Source organism: Kwoniella shandongensis, chromosome 8 (assembly GCF_008629635.2).
Source record: "Kwoniella shandongensis chromosome 8, complete sequence".
In the NCBI taxonomy this organism is placed as follows: domain Eukaryota; kingdom Fungi; phylum Basidiomycota; class Tremellomycetes; order Tremellales; family Cryptococcaceae; genus Kwoniella; species Kwoniella shandongensis.
Genome location: NC_089294.1, coordinates 1,374,069 through 1,391,238, shown reverse-complemented (window position 1 = coordinate 1,391,238; position 17,170 = coordinate 1,374,069). Strand labels below are relative to the sequence as shown.

Genomic DNA, 17,170 nt, shown 5'->3' with positions numbered 1-17,170 from the left:
GAAGTTATTATGATTAGCTCAGTGTTCACGAGCAGGCTAACACGATCCTGGGGGAATGAAACACTCCGTTCACTGGGAATATATCAGTATTGTACGAAGACAAAGAACAGCTGTAACTTTGATGCGCACAATTCATTACACTAGTTGACCCTGATCCCGACAGATATAATCAGGACCAATTGATGCGATTCGGTACGACCTGCCGAGCTTCTGATCTGTGGACTCCTTCACGCTCTCAGGTTAAAGTTTCAGTGCGCTAGAGTCCACATGAAACTGTCGCCCCGTACTAAGCTTAAAACTCTTGATCGGGCCGAGTTGGTAGCTGCTGTCATTGCCTGATGATTCACATTGGACAGATTGCTGTATCAATAATGGTAGTAGTGCTTCTCAAAGACTCACATCTCCGAGGGAAGTGGGTCCTCTGCCATCCACCTCATACCGTGGCCTCGACGTCTACCGTATATGTGTCCTGTGTGCTATCAAAAACCAGTATGAACATGCATGGTATTATGTGAAATAGACTAGATGGTATATCTCTCGCTCCGTCCGCTATTGTCTCCACTTCAGACACAAAGCAATGTCCATCATCAACCTACAATCAAGAGGTAACTCTCCAGCTCGCGCTAGCCGTGCTCAAAAGGTCATAGTCTCATCCTGGAGCAGCTGGTCAGTACAGGCATCGACTCGGTGAGAGCAATTGAACACTCACGTCCTCGTCGACTCCAACGCCGTTGTTGTCCGCATGGTGTCCGCTCTTCGTCTCTGCCAACTCTGCATGAAGCCGCTTGATCTCACTGCAATTCAACAGTACATTAGCCAGGCACTGGGTCCGCGTCGTGACCTCACTTACTTCTCTAAATCAATAACCTTGGCATTGTGAGCCTCGTGCAGCTTGGTCAGCGACGGCGAAGCTGGTATAACCTGAGGAGGGGAAGTAGGCGGTGTCCGAGTACGATCCTTCAGGCGGAATTGTCAGCGAGCGGTATGATCACATGATCGATCATACTTACAGCGAGCTGAGCAAGCGCGTTGTTCTTAGCGACTCTCTCGTCCTGCTTTTTGCATCAGCTAGGTCCTCGATGGAGGGAGTCATTTAGCAGGACCTACCTCGACTTCCGCCCTGAATCTCTTCAGCTCATCATGAAGACTTTCCAGCTCCACATCGTGCTTCTCCCGGATCGCAGCAGTCTCCGCAGCCTTGTTCTCGGCAAGGGTCCTAAGCTCTTCGCTGTGCTGATCCTGGACGGCAACAAGGGACTGTTCGAAGTGGGACTTGTTCATCTCGGCCATCTGGTTGATGAAAACTTCAGCAAGAGGTCTCATCTCATTCCCAGACATGCACTCACCTCCTTTGCACCGGCATGCTCGTCATTGAGATGCTGCAGCTCCGCCCTGGCCTTCTTCAATTCTGCCTCCACTGCCGGGTCGGCCGAGGAAGCCTCCTTCTGCGCCTTTTCCAACTCATCTTGCGAGCGTTTCACCTCCTCCCGCAACGCGTCAGATGAAGCAGTCAACTCCTCGACTTTCCTGCTGGAAGCTTTACTGTGCCCGTCAGCCAGCTCGAGCTGCTCTTGAATCTCTCGAGTGGCCTTGACATGGTCCGCGTTGAGATCGGAGAGAGCGGTAGCATGAGCAGCTTTCAGTGATTCGAGTTCGAAGGCGTGTGCTTCATGAAGTTGGGCTTGAGTAGCAGCGAGATCTGAGCGGATTGAGGCGAGCTCCTTGATGTGCTCATCGTTGGCCTGTTTCTGCACACAGAAGGTGAGCCACAAGCTGCAATCAAACAGGGCGCTTCATGGAGCTAGACGGCTTTGGACCTACCTTTGCATCCTCAAACGCGGCAGTGTATCTAGCCTGAGAGTCTGCTTTGGTCTTGTCTAGCTCTGCTTCCAGCTCAGCTACGATCTGCGATCAAGTTTCAGCTACTTCACGCAAACATTATCACCTCGCGAGTCAAGACATACCTCATTCAACTTGGTTTCTTTCTCCTCCATGCCGCGTCTGACCTGACTCAACTCCTCGAGTTCCAATTCAACCTCCTCCAACTTCTCTCTAACAGCCGCCAACTCTGTCTCAGCCGCCTCCTTCGCCTTCACTGCGTCGAAGAGCTTCTCCTCCAACTCTGTGATCTTTGCATTGTTGTTCTCCCCCGCTTCGAGAAGCAGAGCTTCATGTTTGTCCGTGACTTCCTTCAGTTGCGTTTGGAGCGCGGCAAGGTCTTCGGGATGTCGAGACGAAGTTTGTAGAAGCTCAGCGTATGTGGTAGTGAGTTGGTCGTGCGCGATGCGGAGTGCCTATTGAGGGGTCAGCGGATCATGGCTATCATTTGTGGTATTGCCACTCACTTGGAGCTCTTCTTGGCGGGCTTGGGCATCACTAGACACTCGCGTCAACTCCAGCGTGTGGTTCTCAGTCGTGGATTTGTGTGACTCGATTTCGTTCTTCAGTGCCTACATGACCCTATCAGCCTCGGTCGTATGAATTCTGTCCAGATCGTACTCACTTCCACCTCCTCTGTCAACTTCAGCTCATCTGCTTTTTTGGACGCTTTCTCCGCCTCGAGGTTCTGCTCCAACTCCGCTATTTGTGCTTGCAGTTCATGCACCTGACCTTCGAGTCCGGTGATTCCGACTATCGACTTCTCAGCTTCTTCGGCACCTTCTGATAACTCTGATTCGAGTTTCTGCTGGGCCTGCTCAAGCTCTGCAACTTTCGTTTCCAGAGCTGACTTGGCGGATTCAACCTCGGCGAGATTCGAAGTTATCGTTTCGCGAGATTGGCGGAGCTCGGCGAGTTCATTTTGAGCAATGGCAAGAGAGTTCGACAAGTCAGAAGATTCTGATTGAGCCGTTGCCGCTTGCTTTTCGGCGTCCGACAATTTCGCTTGAACAGCAGCTCGCTCAGCTGCAAGTCTATGACGAGGATGGTAGTCAGCTAACGCATGCATAGGCTTTTGAGCCAGGTTGTCCACACTCACTCGGACAGCTTCGCTCCCATCTCCTTCATCACATCATACCTCTGCTCGTTCGCAGCCTTCATCTCGGCGGCGTGCTGCTCTTTGAGCTCGGTCATCTAACGAAGCGGATAAGATCAGCTTGTAATGGGATACGGCTGTTGTCAACATACCTTAGCTTCTTCATCAGACCCCCTCGCCTCCGCTGCTGTGGCAATCTTCCCGTGAAGGTCTCTCAAGTCCCTGGCATGGCTATGAAGAGTGACGGCAGATTAGATCAAGCTTGATTCGTGATGATAATCAAACCTACTTTTCCTCCAATTCGGCTTTCTCCTTGTTCAGCTCCGCGACCTTTGTTTCGTATACCTCCTTTTCTTCGGTAACCTTCTTCTCTAGCTCTTCGATCTTAGTCTATAGTGCCAAGTATCAGCACTCGCGGTCCCCTTGAAAAACAGTGTCTACCGCCTACTCACCTTGAGCTCCGCGACCTCCTTGCCATCGTCTTTCTTTCCAGCCAAGGCCAGCGCACTGGGACCAAATCCAGCTCTCGGCTTTTGCGCGACTCCCACCCTCGTAGTCGAAGAAGAAGGCGCCATACTTGCTCTTCCTGCCAAAGGTCTGGTCGCTCCTGGTCGAACAGATGAGATTGGGGCGCGAGCTTTGGGAGCGGGAGAAGTAACGGACGGAGGTTTGACGGCTGCACGCGTTGTGGTGGACGATTTGAGCGGTTCGAGTCGAGAAGCGGTAGTGGAAGGACGGGTAGTGGTGGTAGTGCTTGCTCGGGCGGACGGGACAGGAGGTTTCATCGACGGTCTCGGTCGAGCTGCCGAAGCGGTCGTGCTCGCAGGGAGACGAGTAGACGAAGCGGTCGTCTTGTCTGAAGATTGCGTTGCTGCACGAGGTCGCACCGCTTCCCCAGGTTTGGAGACCCCAGTGGTCGTTGCTCTTGTCAAGGTGGACGCTCGAGCGGAAGTAGACTGAGTCAACCGAGATGTCTGAGGAGGTCGAACAGTGCTTGTTGTAGGTTTGCTAGTCGATGCGGTGGTACGAGGAGGAGCGAGGGAAGGTCTGGTAGTCGTCCTGCCCGCAGTGGGACCCGAAGCACCAGGAGCTGTCTTGGGAATCGGTTTGGGAGCTCCTGCTGGCGGGATCATTGTGAGCTGAAGTTCCCTTTGTGCTAGTAGATAGGTTTGGGATCAGCTCGTCGATCACTTACCGCCGAAGACACCGCTCTTTAGGACCTTCTTGACACCACCAGCAGCAGCCTTGACGACTTCGACCGGCTTGGAGTCCTTCTTCGTCTCATCCAAGGCCTCTCCGTTAGTGTGTGTCTCACCATTGCCGTTCTCCTTTGACAAGGCGTTTTCTCCCTCACTGTTGGTCGCTGTCTCACCGGGGCCAACTGCACCAGTGGACTTTAAGGCAGCCTCGTCATGGTCTCTCCTAGCGTTCTCGCCATCGACGACAGGTTCTGGAGCTACGGCTGGCTCGTCCTCCAACACCTCCTTGCCATCCTGTCCAGCTTGGTCCTCCGTGTTCGTGGATCGCTCCTGCTCAGCCTGAGCTCTCTCGTCGAGCGTTTTGAGACTGATCGATTCCGAGATGGGAGAGGCGAGTTCTACCATGCTGATCTGTCTGGCTAGCGATATGGGTATAGAGTGAAGGCAAGATGGTATGGTAAGGTATAGTAAAGATGATGAAACGAAGCGATGTATTGTCAACCCAGCGGCGCGTGCAGTACACGCGCACGGACCTCCACTTTTTTGGTTTCGTGGCGTGTGGCACCTTTGATTTCTTTTTGTCTTCTTCCCCTCTACGAGGGCGAATGAACGAATTGGAGTGAAATGGAGGTATAGTATAGCATATCCAGACCAGTGGACAACGACTATCTCTATCTACATATCTACCGTCTCTCGCTGTGCATGATGATTGATGACAAAAAAAAACCAAAATGTCCTGCTAGCTACACTCCATTGTTTCGAAAATCTTCCTATTTACCACCCGTGATAAAAAGGAAAACAAACCAAACAAAATAGTTATAGCTAGTCACAAAACCTCGCAGAGGTGTTTGATAGGGACAGATTATGAGAGTGAGAGGAGTGGATCAGTGGTATTTGCTAACGGCGTTGATGTATGTCTGACCGGATTGGCTGTGTGACAAAAGACATGGTATCAGCTTCGTCCGCGCGCCTCGTTGCGAAGGGGTATGGAGGTCCCGCCTAAGCGTACAGATGTTTTTTATAGGGTAAGGAGTGAGATATAGAGTACGAGAAACTCACGTAAGAGCGCCGTTAACGGTCATAGGCCAAACATCACCCAGACCTTCACCGTTGGAATAAGCGTAGGCGTAAACCCGATCGTCCGCCTCGAACAAGTCGACAATGTCGTTGATGTAAGAGTTGATCTCGCCTTGGTCGGTGCATGGGATGAAACTAGAGCTGTCGTCGACGCAGGCGAACTCCGTTACCCACATAGGCTTTTGGTAGACGGACCAGTAGTAGTCGAGATCGGCCTTGACACCCTCCATACTGTTTTTGTTGATGTGCAGGTTGACGATGTCGAAGGGGGTGCTGATCTGTTTCGTGAATCCAGCGAGCCACTGGATGTATTCCTCAGCTTTTTGATGACACATGGACGGGCTGATGAGCAGGGAGCCTTGAGACTTCCATGGGGCGATGACAGAGTTCCAAACGGAGGCCCCTGGGAAGAGAAAAGGTCAGTCGGAGGTCAAAAATCGACTGTGGCGGCACTCACCGGTCGCAATGTCCATGTTCGCGCTTCCCTGTGTACTACAGTCGGGTTCCTCGAAGCCCATGATGTACTTGGGAGGCGTGGTGATAGCCTTGAAGGCAGACATTCGAGAGGAATCGGTCCCGTCAAGGGTTCCGGCACCCCACACCATGTTGACGGCGATTGGCGCGCCAGAGTGGCCAGATGGCACTGCGCTCCAGTCTAACAAAGCCTTATCAGCTCCAGCACTCCGCCAGCATTGGTTTCATACACGTACCGTACCACCATCCTATGTGGTCTTTGATCTGATCATAGGCGTCTCCACCAGCGATACCAGCCTTGATACCGTTAGGAGTGAGGTCGGACGAAGATCCGGAGGAAGAAGACGCGGCAGTTGTCGCAGCGGCCGCAGCGGGAGATGTTGAGCTGCTTGTAGCTGCGGCGTTGGCGGTCGAAGAGCTGGTTGTGGCCGCCTTTTGTGAAGAAAATCGTCAGCATGGCTCAGGAAGTAAGAGGAAGGATGTTTCGAAAATTCCGCCACATTCGCCACTTCGTCTTTCCACTTGCCACTCCCACTTCCACAACCCTTCCTTTGACTGTACATCTCCGTTCCATGCATTGCCAAACGACTCCAACACACCGCAAATGCTTAGAGTAAGAATCTGAGAACTCACCTGGGTAGGAGCATAGTACTGATTGTTAGGTACTCCCGAAGCAGATTCCGACTCGACAGACGAAGCGGTCTCGATCTCAGCGGCGACTGCGTCAGTCGGGGTACCAGTAGCAGTGACTGCCGAATCGTCGGTGGGCGTAGGTGTCGCACTGTCTGTCTCGGCAGCGCTGGCGCTGGTGGTAGTAGTCCTAGCCCTGCAGCTGGCTCCACGTCGGTTCTTCACGGTCCTCCTCCTCTTGGGCTCAACGGCTCGAGCGGGGAAATCCCGAACGTACTGCTCCTCAATCTCACGCTTGAGAACGGCATTCTCAACACGAGCTTGTTGCTTGGCGAGATGTCGACGGTGCGCACCCGCAGCGTGAGGGTGGGAAGTACGGGAAAGGACAGGGGTGGTGGTTGCCAACAAGGCGAGAACGGAGACGAGAGTGGAGAATTGCATCGTAGTTGGTGGTGGATGAGGGTAGAGGTAAGAAGAGTCGAGTCGAGAAATGAATGTCTACTAAAGAGTGTGTGAGGTCTACAGATGTTGACGACGTGGTACGAGCACACGAGAAGTTGAATATACCGAAGGATTGCCGATCACAGATACGGACGAGCGTGTTTGTAGCGAGGCAAACGACAAAAGACGAGGCGACAACGTGACAAGGTGTAAGGAATGGTAAGATGTATCGACGACGATGATCACAAATCGAAAAGGAAACGTTGTCGAGGTGAGTTATTGACGTTGAGATGAGGTAGGACAAAGCGAGGAAGAGAATTTGATATAATCAGCAAATCGTTACTGACGTTTGTTTGACAACCAACGCAGGTGGAGTCTTCTCTCTCGGTGAGGAAAACGGCTCGAGCAATGTAATCAACGCTATATTACGCTTTGATTCCAAAGTGATCGAACAGGAATAAGAGCGGACAGCGGACAGGTAAACAGTTCCTGCCTTTGCTTGACGACGCAGTCTCCTCGACCTTCACTACGAGACCGCGCACCACGCCCGCAGTGCTCCTTTCCTTTGTTATTGTTCCCTTGAAGAGGGCAGCACTCGCAAAGGAGACTTGTACAAAGGAACACACACAGTCTGTGTACACCTACGGTGTGTGGCACATCTCCAAGGACCGACACGAACAAAGGAGCCTTTGACTCACCTATCAAAGACTTCTCAAACCGGTTGAGATGGCGTTGTGTTGATGTTAGTTGGTCTCGGGGAAACTAATGTCGAGAATGCAGGTGTGGTATATATATATACATATGGGAAGGAGATGGGATTGGAGACTTTTTCTTATTGTTCGTTGTGATCGCATCCGACCGTCGCGACAGACGCGTCGGATGGACGTAACGGCAACGCCTTCAAACGTGATATAACCCTGAAGTTAGAGACTAGAACCTCGTTTTAAACCCCTCAGTCGGTGCCTTTCTTTAGGTTACCCAAAGTCTGGATCTGGACCATTATTCACGTTCGGTGGATCGCCGTTGAGCGCTACTGCTACGCAGACAGGTAGAAAGTCAAGACAAAATCCGAAACACTGTCACTGTGCCGCAGCGGGGTAGCTCGACAGGGGAAAGAAGAGAGAGCTCGGAATAACTGCTTCCTTCTTCTTATTCTTAGGTCATCATGCAATGAGAAGAGATGAAACGATGAAACGAAACGAGCTCAAATCACGTCGCAAAGCTTCAATGTACACGTCGTAAGACCCCAGAAAATGAACCTCCGGAGCCGCATTAGGTCCGACTAGCTTCACTGTCGATGATCTACGTTCAGGTCATGCTCCTCCCTCCCTCATAGAAGGTCTGTTATCGAACATGTTGGAGAAGGAGGGGACTAACCCCGAACCCCGATTCGTGTCGTCATGTACGAGTACTGTACCTCACCTTCGTGATCGGTATTGATGCCGGATGTGTTGCCCTCACAAGAGTGTACTCTCAGCCGAGCACATATATGCAGCCTAACCTCGTTCCTACTTCATGCACTGGTGACACCGAGCGAGCCTTCCAAATTGTGGAGCTGAAGCGACAACTTGGTACACAGCACCCTCGGACCTTCTCTCGCTGTTGACGAGCAGTGCGGGGTCAATGTCATGACTCAAGCATATAGAACGGTGACATCCCCCCTATTACTGAGACCCCGCTTGGCCGTGCCGTCCAGTGATGCTCATTCTCTCTTCTTACGCCCCATGACCCCGAAAGGACCCACGATAGGCCAGACCACATCCAACAACTCTCCCGTAATATTAGGCTGTGATGCTGGAATCGCTAATGTTCTCGAAATTGAATTGCTTGATTATAACCAGAACCGAGGCGACGCCACGACTCGATTGGAATGTCTACACAAATACGTTTGACACAGGGCCCTTGAACATGAATTACTTATGCGTATGCTATGATGTACAATGTTGGATGCTTAACCCCCAATGAGATTCTTCGTTGATCATGCCCCGCTGCTCTGCCCTTGGACCCGTACCCCTGTTCCGCCCTGCTCCTCTTCTCGCCTTCCCACCCACTTTTGGCGCCGAGTTGCCAAGTCGACTTCTTTCACTTCGAATCGGTGAACGGCGAAAGAAGGACGTGACCCAAATGCTGTACGCGAGGTGGACGACGCCCCCGAAACCTCTTCAATCTTCCTCCGCCCCGAAACCCCATACATCCTCTTCACCCCCGAAACCCCATTCTTCCTCCTCTTCTCCCTCGCCCTCATGATCATGTTGTATCTTCCTCACGACCAACGCTTCGACGCATATCAACTCTTCACCTTGTAGCGACAGCCGACTCTCTTCCAAGGCCTCATTTACAAGATCGAGGGGAGGTGCGTCCTCTGTCTGGACAAGAGAAGAACATGATGACGCGTCATCGTCTTCTTCGTCGTCCCTATTCGCCTCCCCAGACACTGTCCGAACGTCGGCGAATGACAATGAGAGAGAATCGAGGGGGACATGGAGTAAGTCGTCGATGAAGGAGTCGGCAGGTTGGTCGACAGGCGTCGCTAAGCGAAGAGAGGAAGGTCGGACTGGTTGATGCGGTAACAACGCATTCGGGTGAGAGGCATCATGATCCTTCGTTTCGGGGGTGAGACCGGAAGTCAATTCGGCCCACATTGGATTGGTTCCATCGCCTCGTAAGAGATCCATACGTCTCTGTTCTTGTCTCGCAAGGGATTTGCGACGTTTCTTATCATCCTTCTTCCGAGCAGCTGAAGGTATCCCATCACCTCGAGGTGGAGTAGGCTGTTCAAACCGTTTCTTGTAGTGTGGATACCGTTTGGGGGATATGTCGTCCATGTCGAATTGGAAGGGTGTTATGTCATGCTCGTCCTCCCCGTTGGACACCACGTCTGTATTTTCGACTGGAACTTCCGGAGGGGTAGGGCTATTCGAGCTATCCTCCGGGTTTTCCAATTGTTCTTTATTGAACAAGACCAACTTGCTCTGCGATGCACTAACAAGATGTTCTCCATCGTCCCAGGCCGAACTAGGCTTCTTCTTCACTCTCGGTTTCCGTCTACTCTTCCTCGTCCGCCCTTTCAGATCCGCCTCTGAGCTCTTCCCGCTCAATTTCCCATCATCACAGCTCGACGTAAGTGATGTGAAAGACGACGAGAAAGAAGATGAGGCAAGAGGTGATATGGGAGCTGGCAGGATACGATTGTTGAGTACGATCTCTTTGAGTACTATGACGGTGCCTCCGACTTCGGATGCCATGAGTTCGAGCGTACGGAGCGATGCGTCCATCTCTGCTCGACTGAGACCGATGACTGTGCCGTCGTCTACACAACGGGTCTATCAGTACATCCATCGCTCCAAGTCACAGCATAACAGTCCGGGGGCGTCCGTAGTACTAGTGATAGTGTTTGAGTCACGCCACTCACCTGCTAGACCCAGCTCGTAGATCGCTTCATTCTTCCCCTGCTTCAACCTCCACATCATCTGCGTGACAAGCTTCTCAAACCTCTCCTGAGTAGGTTCGATCAATTTCAACTTGTACTCTATATATCCAACTTTATCTCTCTCAGCAGCGAGCTTTGTCGGTGTCTCGGCTCTTCGTTGGTGCGGGTGTAGGAGAGGGACTAGTTGATGGCGGGTCACGTCGGATAGTGGATGGGAGAGTCTTTCTTCCCATTCTCGAAGAGCTTGGGAAGCAGAGGCGGATAGACCGTCGGATGGTGGGGTAGGGCAATCGATTGTTGGTGAAGAGGATGAGTCTCGGCGAGCTTTAGAAGTGGAAGGTGGGAGCGAGGTGGTGGATAGGGAATGGGCGATGTCGTGCCATGGTGATGGACGCCGAGGTATATCGGCTGGCAAGATCCGAGGCGACGGATCGGCCGGAGTACCTTCCATCCGGGAAGCCTGTGCTGCGACAGCCATGGTCGTCATTCTTGCGAACGGATTCGAGTAAGTCTTCACAATGATAACGACGTTGTGTGTTGTGGATGTTGCGGGTGTATGGAATGGTGCCGTATTTGGTTCCTACACCGAATAATCATCTTGTTCGACCAAGGGGAAGCTGGGCAGTTGTGTAAACGCGTATGGCTCATAATCTGACTATCATGATGTAAGTTATTGGCTTGGGCGATTGTCAAAAGATAGAAGAATGGAATGTATAGAAAGGGACCATGAGGCAAAGGATACAACCAACGTCCATGAGGTTGAGTTAACCGGTTGAGGTCGACTCGGTGTCAGTGGCAAATAGCGATCATCGACTCGTCTCCGCTTTCAACGAAAGCTTCTTGCGAATCACAATGCTAGATTTACATGCATAAGGGACAATTCAGAGACATTTCAATGCTGTTCGTAATTTCATATCTACATGTATATAGTCGTTCCAATCTCTCTGCCAAGGATCGCTCACCAATCCTTCCTTAAACCTACTCTACCTCGTCAGCATCTACTTGCTGTGCTGAAACAGATCAAGAGCACCTAAAGACGACTCTTGAGAGCCTTACCTGACGCCAGTGCCCTGTTCATTCCTGGACTGGTCCCAAGTTGATCGCTTGTCGATGCGAGCGAAGTCGATGAAGGAGATTGAGTGAGAGGTCGAAGACGGGATTTTCGCCCAGCCATCGGTTCAAGCTAAGATCGAGAAGCTTTAGTCATGATGTGTCTGAGGACCGGCAGTACACTTACTCGTTTCTTGATCTCCTTCAACACCTTCGTCGTCGGCCTCCAATGCAGGATCCCTTCTTTCAAATCCTTCAACTCCCCCGGGAACAAGTCCTTCACCTCTGGGGAATCCACCAAGGCTCGCATGATATAAGGCAGTTCAAACTCGTTTTTGGGTTCGCGAGCGGCGAACGGTTCAACTTGGAGAGGAGTCACAGGATGTCTTGCCGCACCGGCGTTGAATAGGTATTGTACTGCGATCGTGTAACATGAGATCTCTTCGTACGGCGTTGAATGTCCAACACCTATATACCAGGCGGATTAGCAGAAGCCAAGAACAGCCTTGACAACACGTACCAGTCAAGCTGCCAGCAGTTGCTTCGGATAGATGCTCTACCAAGCCTTGATCGTCGATACCCGCGTTTCGAAGCATGAAAGCAAAGCATAACAGGTTCGTCATGAAGTCGGATTGAGTATAAGACGCGCCATCGACGTATAACGCTCGCAGAAGGAGAGGATGTGTGGCCGTGCTGAAAGAGGCGCCATAGATCGGGACCTGCTCGTTGTCAGTCATCGGTACAGCCATACACGAAGAGACACTTGCGAACTCACCACTTGATCGTTGAGCGATGCGAGCAGGACCACCTTCACCTCATTCTCCAATACCATCGACAAAGCCCGCTGATAAGCCTCGCTAACTGCCGAAGTTGTATCCTGGAACTCGAACAGTTCTCTCGCCGCCGCATTCTCAAACCATTGGAGATACGGCTGAATTACCGTCGACGTACTGATCGAATATAGCGGACCGAGATGAACACCGCACATCGCAAGCATACAGACTTTCTGCCGTCCACCTTCTGCGCCAGTGATGCTGGTAGAGATATTCCTCCGTCCTCGTTTTGTTTCTGGTACGACACCGATTGGACCGAAAGCCCATTCACATCGAGCGACTGCTTCTTCGTTGAGCCCGGTGCGTATGTGACCTTGAGCAATCAATCGTGAGATCAGATGTGTGGTGACGATACACCCCTGGGAATGAGCAGCGAAGAAGATTGCATCGGCCCGTCGAAGATCGTTGATCCAAGCAGGATTGGAGAGATACGCCTTGTATAGTCTGCTTTGTATTAGCGTATGAACCAACTTGTTACTGAATAGACTTACCTGTCCACCCTCGAGTCGATGGTCCCCTCTCCTTCTAGAGGCATCAGAGTAAGCCGGATGTCTTCCACTCCCTTGTCATCAAAGAACTGCTTCACAGCCTGTCCCATCATGTTCGCAAACTTCAGCGACGTTCCTGTCGGTTCCCCAATGACCGAGTTGAGCATTTTGGCAGGAAACCTGATTCCGATCAGTATCGGAGTAGAACACGACGCGACGATAACTCACCATCCATGTACCCCGACTACAACTACCCTACGAACTTGCTTCCAACCATCGTCGGGCGTCCCTATACCCAGACCTATCCGTCTAGGCAACTCAGCACCAACTTTCCTCCCCTCTTTCCTCCCTCTGGTCTCTTTCTCATCCTCGAGGATACTCTCAGGTGTCGGCTTAGGGGTAGAATCTCCGTACACATAACTACCAACCGCACCGAGAGCTTTCCATGCAAGACCGGTAGTAGTCGCAGTGATTCCTCCTCCCGTTGTGTCCACTGCTTCGACAGCCGGAGGAGGTGGAAGGAACGACCGAGGAGGACGATCGAATGTCGTAGCAAAGGTGGGAAGGACACGATTGGATTGGATGGTATTTGGTTGTGCTGGAGGTGGAAGTGCTGAACTGGATGACTTGACGGAAGTTGGACCCTGAGGATTGTCCAATGATGAGCGAGCTTTAGGTGAAGGCGGGAATGGCGTCAAGCTAGACCCAGAAATGGTAGAAGCGTTTGATAACCTCTTCTTCCGGATCTCAAGATTCTGCGATGCTTTCGGGGTAACGCTCCTAATCGATTCCGAGTCCACTCGTACTTCCTTCCCTCGTGTTCTTGCTGGCGGTGCTAACCCATGAGTCGGTTGTGGCGCTGGGAAATCGGGATCCGTCGAAAAGTCCATGACCTCCTCTCCAACAGGTTCCGAACTCCTCCCTCCATCAGTGAGGGCAGTATCGATCGAACCAGCTGCGATCTTCTTCTGACTCGCTCGGAACGCAAGGTAATTTAGCCACCCTGTGGTAGATGGTCTTCGGCTCGAATCACGAGTGGGCGATGCGGTGCGAGAGGAAGTGGAATTGGCAGCAGCGACTGGCACTGAAGACGGAGGTGTGAGGATTTGTTCCGTGACGGGTTTCGGCGCTTCGACCGGCACCGGCACTGGCTTTTGGTCTGCCGCAGGATCGGTAGGTTCGACGATGTTGTCTTGCTTGACCATGGTACTCTCGGACTGTTGTCTGGGTTCAGGAACGACAAAGGAGTAGAAGTACGATGTCCACGTATTGCTCTGATCTGGCGACTTGGTGATGCTGGGGGCAGTGATAATTGTAGTGGCCTCGGATGGCTCGGCCGGATTGGAAGGCTCTTTCGCTGAGATGTCGCTAGCCGCCGGTACAGTGTCAGACAAGACGACGGGCGCCGCAGCGTCGGTCTCAGCCTTCAGCTGGTTGTCCGTGTTTGTAGGTATCGGCTGGATCGAGGCCACCCTGTCACCTCCAAGCCCAAGGTAACCTTTCCAACCCCTCACAGTACCACCGTTTGCGTTGACAGTCTCGATGGGTGGATCTGACAATGATGGCTGATTCACCTGCTCAACTGCCTGCTCGGGTGAGGAGGTCTGAGGTACATTTGGTGATACCTCAGGCGGAGTAGTAGTGGAGATGGCCTTTGATGTCGTTTCAGGCAGAGGGTCAATCGGTTGAATTGGAGGTGGAGGCGGCGTCGGAACAGGTGCAGACTGAGTGGTAGCAGCCTTGCCCCACCAGCTGCGGCTCTTGCTCAATGTTGATGCTGGGACTGTCACTTGTGGAGTCGTAGCGGCACTTGTGGACGAGTCGGGAGGATCAGGTCCTTGTGATGACCCGCCATCTATGCTAACAGTCGTAAAAGGAGGTGTTGGTGTAGAAACAACGGGCGACGTTTGGTCAATTGTTGAAGTTGGACCCGGATCCGCTCGAGGTCGAGATTGGGTTGGAGCGCTTTCACCATCTGCTCTCTCCTTGCCTTTGCCTTTGTCTTTACGGTGAGCGGATGGTGAACGCGGAAATGAAGGTGCTGGTGATGTCCAGCGAAGCCAGGAAGTCGATGATTTGGGATTCAGTCGTTTGTCCGTTGCCGATATGCCGTTGAGAGACTCCTTTGACGCATCGGGATGTATAGCGATTGGTTGACCGTTTGACGGAGGAGAAGAAGGTCCTGCTCCAGGCGAATCTACCAATCTCCCTCTGAAGACTTCTCCTCCTTCTTCATCCTCTTCCATCACGCTCGCATGACTCGGACTAGGACTTCTCAGCCCAGAAGCTGTCCTAACAGTTCTCACAGTCGCACTACTTGATCTCCTACTCCTCAATCCCATCTGTCTCCCACCCAGATCCCCATCTAGTTGTCGTGATAAAGACGGCTCACAAAGCTCGTTAGATCGTGTTTGATCGCCTTGGGCAAAGACTAATGACAGTTGGGCATTGGATGCCGCTCGTCGGGGGTTGGACGGGATTCGGAGTGATGCGGGCGCGCGAGAACGATGCGAAACGATGGATGATTTTCGAGAACGATTGGGGGTGGTCATGGTAGGCCACTCATGACATTAGAAAAAGGTATGACGACTTCGAGGATATGTGCTGAAAGTAGTAAATGATTTTGTAGACGAAGTGAAATGTACGATGACACGTCTGAGAACCGCCGTAGTGATGATGATGCAGTCTCGGTCGTTGAACCGGCAAACTCACGCATCCGGTGGCAAAAACAACGAAAAGCAGGTCTGGAGTTCTGGAGTTAGCACAACCTCTTTTATCATGCAAAAAGTAGCATACATAGCAATCTGTTTACCATATTCGATCACCAGTATATCCAATGTGCTTGTATGGTAGACATCCACTTCCACTTAGGGGTGCTGCTGATCCTCACAATTGTAATATACATAAACTTTTCTGTTTCTCTGAATGTATATTTCAATTGTGGCCAGGTGCAGTGCTATGATTTATCCCTTCTAACGAAAGTAAGGAAGTTGGTTTCCAAACGTAACATTGATTGAGTTGAAGATAGCCTTGTCCATCCAAGATGGGCTGTATGGCCTACCCTTATTCATTGTTGCGTCACATCAAACCAAAACAGATTAAAAAGGATTGAACACTGTTTTGGGAGGCGAAATGTCTTCTATCCTACCCATTGCCACTATCTTTGCTGTTGTGGAGCAACAATAATAGGTACCTCCTGTATGCAAAACAAGCAAGTATTGGTCAAACCATGGTCTATTAGTTGCGATATGATAGTTCTTCACCTGGCCAGCAGCCAATCATACCACCCAGATTTTGCTCCCACCAGAATTTCACAACAATGCAGAATATGACAGCACAAGTACCCCTAGCTATATCAACAGTTCTGCAGGTTGCCACACTTGGGAAAGGTGATGCAGACTGAGGGTGTGTTACAGGCTAACGTGAATTACATGAGTAATGTGATGTAATGTGATGTAATGTGATGTAATGTGATGTAATGTGATGTAATGTGATGTAATGTGGTGTAATGTGATGTAATGTGGTGTAATGTGATGTACTTGTGAGTGACAATGAGTTGATGTCCTGGTGAGAGTCCCTAGGTGTCCAGAGTGTATCAGGACATGTAGTATGCCACCTGGCACATCTTTTGATTCTGCGACACAGTCAAAGGATCACACATAATTGCTGTGTTGGGAAGAGTGTTTCTTAGGGAATGCAGCATACCCCACTGTTGTCTATAAAAGCTACAATTCCCCAGACATGTCCAGAACAGTTCACAAAGTCCCACAACACTACACAACAGTTACATCTCCACTTCAACTCGCAGCAGACCGCAGTAGAGCCAAATGAACTCTAACCAATTTGACTCAGAAGCATTTGGTATGGCCCTCTCCAAGGCCATCAAAGAGGAGTCTTTGACTTCAGAGATTGAGAACAGCACCAGTTCACAAGCCTCCGGTCACTTGTCATCCCAACCACCAGTTTATCAGCATCTTGCTGATGGTGGACCATCCTATATAGGTGAGGGCAGTTCAAGAACTCCCTACAAGTATTGTGTTCTATCCCTGACAGTTGTATCTGCAGCACTGCCTCCTGCAGAATACCACAACAGGGTCGAAACCTACTCTGGTGAGTCCTCGATACAATGACTTTTCTCACACACTGAGTGTGTCAAGGCTGATGCAGCCACACACAGGCCCCAATGCTCGAGGTGGAACAGCTAGCGCGTATGCAGGTGAGTCTACAAGTGCCATTTGAGATGGATCACACTGATGTCATGTTTGCACAACCAGACTCACAGTACTCTGTTGCTGATCACCATCAGTCTCAGCCCTTTGGGGTCTATAGACAAGTCCAACACTATGGAAGTGGCTATGACCACAGTGCCAAAGGTGAGAGACCTGCTGATGGGCAGATCTCATTGTATGTGATTGTCGTTGAATATGCTACCAGGTCGAGCTGGAACACAAGACCCCCGCAATGACAATTCATATCCTGGTAAGTCTGACCTTGGTATTTGTGTCCAAACAGACAGGATCATGGTATTGAGATATGCATACCCAGGTTATGGCAATGTGGGTGGGGTATATGAC

At 51.3% G+C, this 17,170-nt stretch overlaps 4 protein-coding genes across 4 annotated transcripts; all 4 read right to left on the bottom strand.

Moving 5' to 3' along the window:
* Window positions 1-667: 667 nt before the first annotated feature.
* CI109_104932 (uncharacterized protein) lies at window positions 668-4,578 on the bottom strand (the record flags this gene model as incomplete). The annotated part of the gene is made up of 14 exons (XM_065967581.1): window positions 668-794; window positions 851-957; window positions 1,011-1,052; window positions 1,108-1,290; window positions 1,347-1,748; window positions 1,822-1,905; window positions 1,965-2,294; window positions 2,346-2,450; window positions 2,504-2,912; window positions 2,978-3,072; window positions 3,127-3,205; window positions 3,264-3,364; window positions 3,427-4,094; window positions 4,170-4,578. The coding sequence occupies 14 exons, from the start codon at window positions 4,576-4,578 to the stop codon at window positions 668-670; spliced, it is 3,141 nt and encodes a 1,046-aa protein (XP_065823653.1).
* Window positions 4,579-5,057: 479 nt separating this feature from the next.
* Window positions 5,058-6,795, bottom strand: CI109_104931 (uncharacterized protein; the record flags this gene model as incomplete). The annotated part of the gene is made up of 5 exons (XM_032007401.1): window positions 5,058-5,103; window positions 5,233-5,653; window positions 5,708-5,905; window positions 5,961-6,156; window positions 6,358-6,795. The coding sequence occupies 5 exons, from the start codon at window positions 6,793-6,795 to the stop codon at window positions 5,058-5,060; spliced, it is 1,299 nt and encodes a 432-aa protein (XP_031858307.1).
* A 2,162-nt stretch (window positions 6,796-8,957) lies between these two features.
* CI109_104930 (uncharacterized protein) lies at window positions 8,958-10,887 on the bottom strand (the record flags this gene model as incomplete). Its single annotated transcript, XM_032007402.2, has 3 exons — window positions 8,958-10,105; window positions 10,208-10,805; window positions 10,882-10,887. The coding sequence occupies 3 exons, from the start codon at window positions 10,885-10,887 to the stop codon at window positions 8,958-8,960; spliced, it is 1,752 nt and encodes a 583-aa protein (XP_031858308.2).
* Window positions 10,888-11,255: 368 nt separating this feature from the next.
* Window positions 11,256-15,148, bottom strand: CI109_104929 (uncharacterized protein; the record flags this gene model as incomplete). The annotated part of the gene is made up of 6 exons (XM_032007403.2): window positions 11,256-11,408; window positions 11,463-11,743; window positions 11,796-11,994; window positions 12,051-12,552; window positions 12,600-12,776; window positions 12,825-15,148. 6 exons carry the CDS (start codon window positions 15,146-15,148, stop codon window positions 11,256-11,258), a joined length of 3,636 nt encoding a protein of 1,211 aa, XP_031858309.2.
* Window positions 15,149-17,170: the final 2,022 nt, after the last annotated feature.